At 25.8% G+C, this 11,092-nt stretch overlaps 1 protein-coding gene and 1 non-coding gene across 2 annotated transcripts; both read left to right on the top strand.

Moving 5' to 3' along the window:
• The first annotated feature begins 1,543 nt into the window (after window positions 1–1,543).
• LOC137814368 (histone H4) lies at window positions 1,544–2,193 on the top strand. Its single transcript, XM_068617066.1, has one exon. It carries the CDS (start codon window positions 1,751–1,753, stop codon window positions 2,060–2,062), a length of 312 nt encoding a protein of 103 aa, XP_068473167.1. The 5' UTR covers window positions 1,544–1,750; the 3' UTR covers window positions 2,063–2,193.
• Window positions 2,194–3,665: 1,472 nt separating this feature from the next.
• Window positions 3,666–3,739, top strand: TRNAV-AAC (transfer RNA valine (anticodon AAC)). Its single transcript has one exon. It is a non-coding gene; the product is annotated as a tRNA-Val (tRNA).
• Window positions 3,740–11,092: the final 7,353 nt, after the last annotated feature.

The following is an 11,092-nucleotide window of genomic DNA, read 5'->3' on the forward strand; positions in this document are numbered from 1 at the left end:
TACTCCAAGAAATATGTATATCCATTTGGGCATCATTTGTACAAGGCACATGATGCTAACACTAACAACATAACTATAAAAACAATAATGACAGTCACAACTCAGGAAACACAAAATTCATAATTGAAATTAACTTCACAACAATATCAAACTCTAATTAATTTATTGTAGCAGACATCCACTGCAAGATCTTCTTCATCTACACAAAGTACTCATATTAAAAAACTTGGTTTTATTCCTAAAATTGATTTTGTTGGAAGTCTTTTACCTTTTGTTTGCACCATAAACAATCATCCTAATCGCAATACTTGCCTTCTTAACTCATGATTTTTCTGACCATATTGCATCTTCTCTTGACTTATATAGTGAATATAGACAAATTATACCCATAATTTATAGTCTTCCCAATAGAGAACAGTTGATTGCTAAATATTATAGTATCATACACATTTTAGAGTTTCTTGATCTAGTTGATGTGTTATATCTATCGAATTTCAAATACAATTTGATCTCTCTTGAAATAAACTAATTTCATGCATATCAATTGTTTTTCATGGCTAATAAGTATATGATACAATATATCACCACCAAGAGGATGATTGATACAGTGAATGTTGAAGTGAATCTTTACAAATTCAAAAGCCATTGCATCTCTTGTTATATCGAATCCCTCCAAGCTTTCAATTCTTGTAATAAACTACTCATTGATATATGGCTATGCAAATTAAGACATTTATCCATTGAAAGAATGTTGGTCATGAAACAACTTCATCCCACTTTGATTTTTTCTAAAAATATTGTTTGTGATGCTTGTTGTAAGGTTAAATAAAAAAAATTGATTTTTCATTAACGATTCTCAATCTCTTACCCTTAGTATTATGTTGAGGCTAAACACGATTCAAGGATTCAAGCTATGAATGATGAAATTTCAACTTTAAATTTATAACAATTTTTGAATTAATATATATATATATATATAAATATAAATATAAACTTATAAATGTAAAAAAAAGAGAATCGTCATCTATATTGCTATAGATACTATTAAAAAACACATGAACATGCATATCTATATTTTTTTAATTTAATAATTTTTTTTTATAAATATTTATGTAAGTTAATTATAAATATTTGAATATAACAACCACATTATAAAATAATAACTAAGAATAGAATAGAAATATTAGTAGATGACTAATATTCTTATTATAGATAATTTTTTATTATAAATAGATAATTGAATTAAAAAAAATAGTAAGTAAAAAAAATAGAATAGATCGTATTAACAAATATATAATTAATAACGAAATATGTACATAAAACAACAGTTAAAAACAAATCTCTTATTAATAGTTATAGAAATTATAGATTATAGATAATAGTCACAAACAAATTGTAGAAGTCATAGATATTGTATTTTGGAAATGGATTTGATTTATTTTATAATTGTAATGTATTCTCAATATTTAAACTTAGCGAACCATTAGTAGATTAGTGATTCGAATCCACCGTCGATCTCGCACGATAAACGGTTGCGCACGAACCAATGGCAATGACACGGATCGCAGTTTCCAACCGTGGATTAGATGACAATGAACGACCAGCGTGGATTTTCCCTACGCAGACAAAAACACAAATCTCACCCATGGAATGCTGGCTCTATATAACCCTAACCTCGCGGCATCACATCTCAATTCGAAACCGTTAGAATCCGAAGGAGAGGAAGAAGAAGAGAAAGAAGAGTGTAAAGATGTCTGGTCGTGGAAAGGGAGGGAAAGGTTTGGGAAAGGGAGGAGCCAAGAGGCACAGGAAAGTTCTTCGTGATAACATTCAGGGAATTACCAAACCGGCCATTCGCCGTTTGGCTCGCAGAGGCGGTGTTAAGAGAATCAGTGGTCTCATCTACGAGGAAACTCGCGGTGTCCTCAAGATTTTCCTTGAGAATGTTATTCGTGATGCTGTTACCTACACTGAGCACGCTAGGAGGAAGACTGTTACTGCCATGGACGTTGTTTACGCCCTCAAGAGGCAAGGCAGGACTCTCTACGGTTTTGGTGGTTGATTCTCCTCTTTTAAGTTAGGGTTTTAATGAGAATCAATGTAAATTGTGGTTTCTTATGATTATGTGATTTGTTCTTAATTGTAACTGATTTCATTTTCTTCCAATGAAATGAGTGGATGAATTAAAGTTTAGCTGATTATGATTTCTAGTTTGATTCTAATAAGGTAGATTGTGTAGTAACTGTTTTCAGAGGATTTTATTGATTGTCTTATATACTATATCTTATATATCTTATTTATAAGCAAATCTTAATTTGACTGGTAATATTTTAGTCATAACAGATTACTTTGGGCTTTTAACTTTCTGTGGTGATCAGTCAGTTCAAATTAATTGATTTTTATATATTTTTTCATATAAACTTATATTTTAAGTTTTTAGTTTGTTTATAATGTAATTTTAAATTTTATGTCTTAACAGTGTGCGAAGAAAGATGTTTCGTATGCTTGTTTGCTTTTTAATGTCTATTAGGTAAATCTTGTTTTCGTTTATTTTTCTAATAAGAAAACAAATTGCTGGTTTTTATTATGGGATTTCGTCGGGACTGAGATGACTTACTTACGACACCTTGAATATTTTATTGGGTACTTCTTCACCCTATATTTTGAAATAATTTTTAAAAGAGATAAAATGGTCTTTTAAGAAAATGATAGGGTGCGGGAATCCATTTGTTGGGGTGCAGGTAGAAACACCCTATTCTCTTTCACTAAAATCACACCTTGGGCCCATTCCGGCCCCAAAGTTTAGTCGAGTTGACAGCTTCTCGGATATATATGTATGTAAAAATTGAAAATGATTTAGTTTTGGGTGTGAACTTGCACATGGACTTGTCATCCAGTAAAATAATTACGCACTTAATGATTTGATTTATAATATATTTTATTATTTAATATAGTAACAATGTTTTTTTATAGAGTGTTGATGTATGCTTCTATATTTTTTCCCCTTGAACTAATATAAATTGAAATCTAAAAATAAACAAAAAACTTCTGTCTCGTTAAAGGTATTTTTAGCCATTACCTAAACGTCAAATGTGATCCAGTAAAAAAAAAACTAATATTGATCATTGTTAGATTTCATACGTTTAAATAAGATTTTAGTAAATTTCACTTTGACTGTTTTTAGTTTCTGTAGGAAAGTACTTATTAATTTTAAAATTCTATTATTTTTTAACAATCACTTTTAGTCCTTTTCACTAATTACAGATAATTTAAATTTAAATCAGAATAAAAATTAATATATTAATGTAAGTTGATATGATAATTTTATTTTTTCATTCAATGTATATTTTTATTGAAAATAATTACGTTTTTCTTAGACTTTTTAATTTATTTATTTTTATATATTCATTTTGATATTGTAATACTAGACTATTATAAAATAAAATTTTAAATATTATACACAATGCTTTCATTTTTTAAAATAAAAAGTAATTAAAATATTTTAATTTTTATAACTAATAATTATAATACAGTAAAGTTATATGTAATATAAAAAGTCATTACTCTTTCTTTCTGTCGTTATATAACTAAAGTTAATGTTAAATAATAATATAAATATGTTAAATATTGATAATATAAAATACAGTTAAAACATTATCAAAGTTGGTGTCGTGGTGTAGTTGGTTATCACGTCAGTCTAACACACTGAAGGTCTCCGGTTCGAGTCCGGGCGACGCCAATCTTGTTTTCATTTTTATTTGGTTAACTCTTTACCAAAAAGGCCTTAAATTCAATGGCCCAAAATAGAACCGATCTAGCACTATAACTACTTGATTTGGGCTTGGTTTTTTTCTTTCTTTTATAGATTAAGTACTCAACGATTTTCAGGTTCTAATAATCATTTTGATTTATAGCTTTTGTAATTATCTTAGTTAAATATTATTGAAGTAAGTTCAATATTTAGTTATTTAAATTTTTATATTTCAATAAATGTAATTTTTTGAATTGATTACCTTTCCTTAAAAAATGTAAATTTTAAAATGATGTATGACAATCTTTGAGGCATAATAACAATCACGGTTATTGATACCATTAGTATGAAATTTAAAGAAAAGTACATTTTTTTTAAGAAAAAAATTACATGGACAGGTTTTTTTTTGAAAATGTGTGATTAATAATTAAAATAGATTGATAAGATATTTTATTGTTGTATCTATATAACACATCATTATTGTCATCCATTTCATGTTCATTTTAAAATTTCACCTTGATCTTTCTTAATTTGTTTATCAACATTTTATATATTTTTTATTTTTATTTGTTTAATCTTTTTTATTTTGTCACTCAACTGTGTCATATTCTAGAATTTGAGTGAAACATTTAAACTGCAATTGCTAAAATTGATTTAGATAATCATCATACTTTTACTGTTATATATTTTTTAATATTCATTAGACTTACTCTAGTTTCTCTTTCAGGGAGTTGTTTATGAAAATTTCATTTTATTTGATCCCAATTATATATTAAATTTGAAGTCAAGATTCTAAAAACATTCTTGGTAAGTGAACTATGTCAATACTTCATCTTTAAATACTCTTTTAAAACATGTCCACATTCAATTTGTTATCTAGCTACGTGTTTAGATATCAGTTCCCCTACTTAACCATAAAACTTATAATGTATTTGATAGTAAATTTTAAGAAGACAATTATTTTTTTTAGAGAATTTAACATGTTTTATGATAAAATATGTTATTTGGATAATTTATTTTTTAAAATAATTGAAATTTTAGGATTTTAGTAGAGTAATTTAGGTGTTTAAAATTATAGAATTTCAATTTCTATCTAAAAAGTAAGAATTTGAAAATATGGTATGTTCTCAAATTCATGTTTTCTTCTTAGTAGTTTTCCCTTAGTTTGATTTTGGTAGTGGTGTCATGGGCTAGACCAAGACTAAAACATTGATAGGATGATTACTTTTCAGTTGATGTCAACTAATTTTTTTTTATTGATGTTAATAGGAGTTTTTTTTTAATTATTTTTAGAATTTTTTTGGATCGTGTCGTTATTTTTTTCTCTCGATATTAGTTAAGCTTTTTTGACCAATGTTGGGGAGATTATTTTTTTAGCGATTGTGAATTAGATTTTTTCAATTGACATCTGTCGTGATTATTTTTTTTTTGTCGATGTTTATTTTTCTGCGGTTGTGAATTATATTTTTTGAGTTGACATCTGCTGTAATTTTTTTTTTCGATGTTTGCATTGAATTTTTTATTTTCAATAAAAATGTTATTTTTTTTTTAATAGTTTGGTAGGATCTCTTCTCTATTACTAGATGGAAAACTTCCCATCAATATTAATTATGATCGTGTTTTTTTTTTACAGATGTCATTTTTTTATCGACAATAAAAAATCAATAAATATGAATCACTTTAAGGTGATTAAATCCGTATAAAAAAACTCAAGCCAACTCACCTAACTATCTAACCTAAAAAACAAACTCCTAGAAAAAACATCAACAAATAATCTTCATATAGATTAGAGGGTCAAGACATCAATCAGAAAATGAGAAAAAACATAGCATGAGACTTGACAATGACCCCATGACCAAGCCTTTAATTGAACTAAGGCAAAACTTTTGAAATGTCAGCCACACCTCTATTAAAGACTACATTGTTCCTGTGCTTCCACAGTTCGCTTACCACTGCAATCCAAACCGCTACCCATACATCCCCAGAAGCATTTTTTAGTCTGAATTGGGAAAAATTCAGCAAAGGAACATTGTGAGACACAAACTGCACTTCAATCCATTCAAAGCAGTGACTCCAAACTAGCCAAGCAAATCTGCAATCGAAAAACAAATGTCGACAGGACTTCTCCTCCACCCTACAAAAATTACACAAATGACTATCTAACACGATCTCACGCTTTTCCAAATTGACCTTGGTGGCTATCTTATTGTCCTGCACTCCCAAGCAGTAACAAGTGCAGAAGCCTGCGCTTTACACCTCAAAAACTGCTTATAGGCATTAGTATCCTCCCCTTCCCAACTCCTCCTAAGACGAATATAAGCTACACTCCCCTTACCAATGTCACCTAACATTATGAATATTGATATTTTTGAATTTTTAACAATTATTTAATATTTAAATAATTTTTTAAACTTCATGATAGTAAAAATACTTTATATAAACAAGAAAATTAAAATTCACTAAATTTGAATTTTCTTACTTAAAAAACCTAAACAATTTAAAATAAAATTAATTCAAATTCAATGTATTGGAATGTCTTGGAAATTATGAAATTTCCTATCCAAATAAAAGATTAGTAAATTTAGGGACCTTAAATCCCCTAGGTAATTTAGTTCCCATCACAAAAATGGAGAAAGGAGATACAATATGGATGATTGAAAATTGGGGTTTTCGTGCCCCTAATGTGGAGAAAAGTTGTTTATGGAAGACACATTTGTAAAGTGATTTTTGTTGTGTAAATTCACATGTATTATGTAACTTATTGTGTTTCAATTAAGAACCTCCATTTCAAACTTTTCAAAAATAACTTTTCTTCAATTCTCTTAAGCAAAGAATTTCTTCTTCAATTCTTTCAATTTCATCGAAATTAAAACCCTACTTGTCATTTATGTTTTGTTTGAATTAGGAAATGAAAATGAAGAGTGAATTTGAGATAATTTGAAGTGAAAGGGTAAAAAAGTTAGAGTGTTTAGATTAAGGTAAATAGAGTGGGAAATGTAGGAAAAATTTATGAAAGCTTGTGAATGATGTGATGAATGCGATTGAAATTGTACTTTTTTAATTGATAAAAATGTACTTTACACATTTGTCCTTGTATTTAAAAATTGTTAAAAAATTAATTTGATTGCTTATTTGTGAATTATAATTGTCTTGAATTAAAATATTATTTTCAGCAATTGAAACAATATTTTCGGTATTGTGCTCGAGCTAACTTTAAAAAAATATAAATTATGTAAATTTTTTGGACCATATTTATGATTGTCATAAACTTTATTAAGAACAAAGTTGTAATTGTGGATTGTTTATTTTTGAGTTATAGTTGTAAGCAATTAAAAGATTATTTATGGTACTTGAACAAATTATTTCTGATAATGTGTTGGAGCTATAATTTAATAAAGAAAAAATATTTATGAAATAAAATTAATGCAATATTTTAATTCATTAAAGCAAAATTTATTGCTAAAGTTCGTGCATAATAAATATTAAACATACAATACAAATGTATATATAAAGAAAACATGAAAGAAATGATAATAATAATAATAATAATGTTTCGAAAAATTATATGAATGATATATTGAAATATGTATTATACAAAAGAGTCATAGAAGTACTTAATTTGTCTAGGGATTCATTTTATAAATAAGATTACATATCTGAAAAGAAAAACATATGCATAATAAAATACAACCAAATTTTTTATGTAGTATAGGGATTTGTAGTCATTATCTTCGCTAGCTTTCTCATTCATCGCTCGAGAGGCGGCAGGTCAAGAGTTGTTTTACCGCATTAAGATGACCACAAACGAATTCGTAACAGCTATCCAACAAATCTTCATCCTGTATGTTCATCCCCACTAACATTTCCCATATATCAGACTCAGAGTACTGGAAAGTCGATGTACGACGGAGTGTGCGTGTGTGTTCACGAAATATGGAGTTTCGTTCTTCTTCTGCAACAACATGGCGTCTATTATATTGCAGTTTTTTCTTCCATAGCATAACCCACTCGCTATGATGACAAAGCGACAACCTCATATAAAACCTGTGTCTCCAAGGTAGTATTTGCCTACAACAATTCATTAACATTTGTTACTTATAAGTCATGGGACCAAATGAATATTTATTGTACTTGAAAACACACTCAACTAACATTTCAGAATGACCAATAGATCCTCTCGTACAAAGGCATCCTTCAATATCCTTTGTTCCTTCTCACCTGGCAAGAACATACGTGAATTTCATGTCAAAATCACAAGCAACAAATACGTTTTGCGTTGGCCAGTCTTTTCTTTTTTTCTTTTGTGAAAACGAGGAGCATCAACTCGAAGGACTTTAACATGGACATGAGTGGTGTCTATGACACCTAAACAATCTTAATACACAACAAATTCACAGTTATCAATAATTTGTATTACATACAACATGAATTAAATATTTAACTATTGTTTCTCATATTCATACCTTAAAGTATGGAAAAAATTGATTGTTGTTTAAGATATGAACTTCAACCTCGGTCCCAACTGGTTGAATTAAGAACTCTCCCCGCAACATCAATATTTCCTTCAACATCAACTGTTTCTCCGGATCAATGAAAGAAGAACGAAACACTTTGATTCTTGACATTGTGGCCAATGATGTGTAAATATTTAGCCATTTGTTCTTCAGCGATAGATTGAAATGCCTCTTTAACCATCCCCGTTCCTCTTATTGGTTGACATAAATTAATAAATGTTTCCAGACCCATGTGAATAATGTTACAATATCTTTCAGTATGGACCAAGTATAAGATCAATTCGCTCTTTTTGTAGAATAAACTCCGATATAACTTTATTTGTCTCGGTTAACACATACAACACATTCAATCCATGTTTAATCATGCAAAGAATTGTCACTGTTGCTACTTGTATCCGCAAATTGATTTACTATTGTATTTGTGAAATTAGTGTGAAATTGACACCAATACATCAAGATTCATGTCATTCGTACTATACATCTCGAAATTTTCGAAATACATAGACAATTGGTTATCATTAGTCATGATCACAAATCTTTGTCAATTATATAAGTTTAATCATTAGGTCTAAAGAACCACATTTTAGAGAAATTATAGTACGTAAAATAAAAAATTAAATTAAATAATTCATCAAAAAATATTATTTACACTTTTAAATTTTTACTTTATTTTAAAAAAATTAAATATTATACATAACCTAGGTAAAGTGGTATACTTATAATCATTTTATAAATTCAAAATAATATTTATAATTTTTTTTTACTTGATTTTAGAAAAAAATTAAATATTATATATAGAGTATTTATAAAGTAGTATTTTAAAATATTTAAAAATTATGTATACTTATAATTATTTTATAAATTAAAAATAATATTTACAAGGTTTTTTACTTTATTTTTAGAAAAAAAATAAATATTATAAGTAAACTTTGTGTATTTTCAAATATTTAAATATTCTTTATACTTATAATTATTTATAAAGTCAAAATAATATTTATAAAGCTTTTTTACTTGATTTTTAGAAAAAAAATTAATATTATAGGTAAACTCTGTGTATTTTAAAATATTTAAATATTCTTTATATTTATAATTATTTATAAATTCAAAACAATTTTTATAAAGTTTTCTTACTTGATTTTTTTAAAAATTAAATATTATAAATAAACTTTGTAAAGTGATATTATCAAATATTTAAATAATCTGTATACTTATAATTATTTTATAAATTTAAATAATATTTATAAAGTTTTTTTACTCTGAGTTTTAGAAAAAATTAAATATTATACGTAAAATTTGTGTATTTTCAAATATTTAAATATTCTTTATACTTATAATTATGTGATAAATTCAAAATAATAATTATAAAGTTTTCTTAATTAATATAAAAAAAATTAAAATTGTACGTAAATATTTTAAAGTGGTATTTTAAATATTTAATATTCTTTATACTTATAATTATATTATAAATTCAAAATAATATTTATAAAAAAAATTTACTTGTTTTTTTTATAAAGAATAAATATTATATGTAGAGTATCTATAAACTAATATTTTAAAATGTTTAAATATTCTATATAGTTATAATTATTTTATAAATTCAAAAATATTTATAAAGTTTTTTAAAATTATATCCTTATTTATAATATATTTATGAAAATCAGTTTTACAAGTTTTAATATATAAATAAATTTTAATTTGATAATTAACTTATTTAATATTAATAATTTTGAAAAATATTTATGTCTTTAAACTTATTACCATTATCAATCATCAAGCTATCAGATTATTTTTTTTGTAAAAAGTGATAAATTTTATTAAAAAAAAAACATCTAATTATCATTATATATTTTATATACATATATCAAAATAAAAATAAAAATAAAAACAAAATAAATAATTACATATATCAATATAAAATAAAAAGCATTGCACATATATATAAATAAATGAAATCATCACTGTACAACATACCTACATTAAAATAAATAAAACATACAAAACAAATAAATAAATATTAGAAAACCAAAAGGTAAGATGAAATATAATAGGGAGAACGAACATGGTGCCGACGAAGAGGTAAACTATTGATGATGAAAAAAAGTGGAAACAGTTGAAGATAGAAAATGAGTGAAAACACATGAAATGTAGGGTTGATTCTTTGTATTGGCTAAGTTATGAAAAAATGCAAAGAAAGTTCAACATCAGTCTAAAGTCATGACATTTGTATGAAAAGATACTTTATTCCTTGATTTATAAGTATTGTCCTTCTTACACTTTCTTTTATATTACATTTTCGTTATACCTGTGGTGTATAAATAAAGAAGAGATTTAAATTCTTTATGTTTGATATCACTCAAAATATAGTAATTATGTGATGTGAAATAATATATGTTTAGTTTGTTTGCTTATTTCACCTAAGAAATACACATAATGTTTCATTTGTTTAAACTATCACCATCAAAACATTATTATACATTTTTTAGTTCTCACTTTATTTTAAGTAATATTATAAATTATCAAAATACTTTGCAAACCAGTCAGATAATTAAAAAAAAAAATGTTACACATTTTTACGAAAAGGAAACAAATAATTTGCAAGTTCTGCAACATATTCTTCTCTAATAATTTAATATTAATCAAAATAAAATTGAACCAATTTTAACAAGGAAATACTTTTTATTTGTTCCTTAAAATAACAAGGAAGAAAAAAAATATTATTATCATAATTTTTTTAAAAATTTTTAACAAAAGAAAAATACACACTACAAGAAAATCATGAAATAGAAACCAATTTTAAAAACAAAAAATAATTAGTTGTTATAGTGAC

The sequence above is a fragment of the Phaseolus vulgaris genome, chromosome 1, assembly GCF_000499845.2.
Source record: "Phaseolus vulgaris cultivar G19833 chromosome 1, P. vulgaris v2.0, whole genome shotgun sequence".
NCBI classification, from domain to species: domain Eukaryota; kingdom Viridiplantae; phylum Streptophyta; class Magnoliopsida; order Fabales; family Fabaceae; genus Phaseolus; species Phaseolus vulgaris.

Excerpts from the sequence above, each read along its gene's own strand:
- LOC137814368 (XM_068617066.1), top strand. The coding sequence starts at position 1,751 with ATGTCTGGTCGTGGAAAGGGAGGGAAAGGTTTGGGAAAGGGAGGAGCC.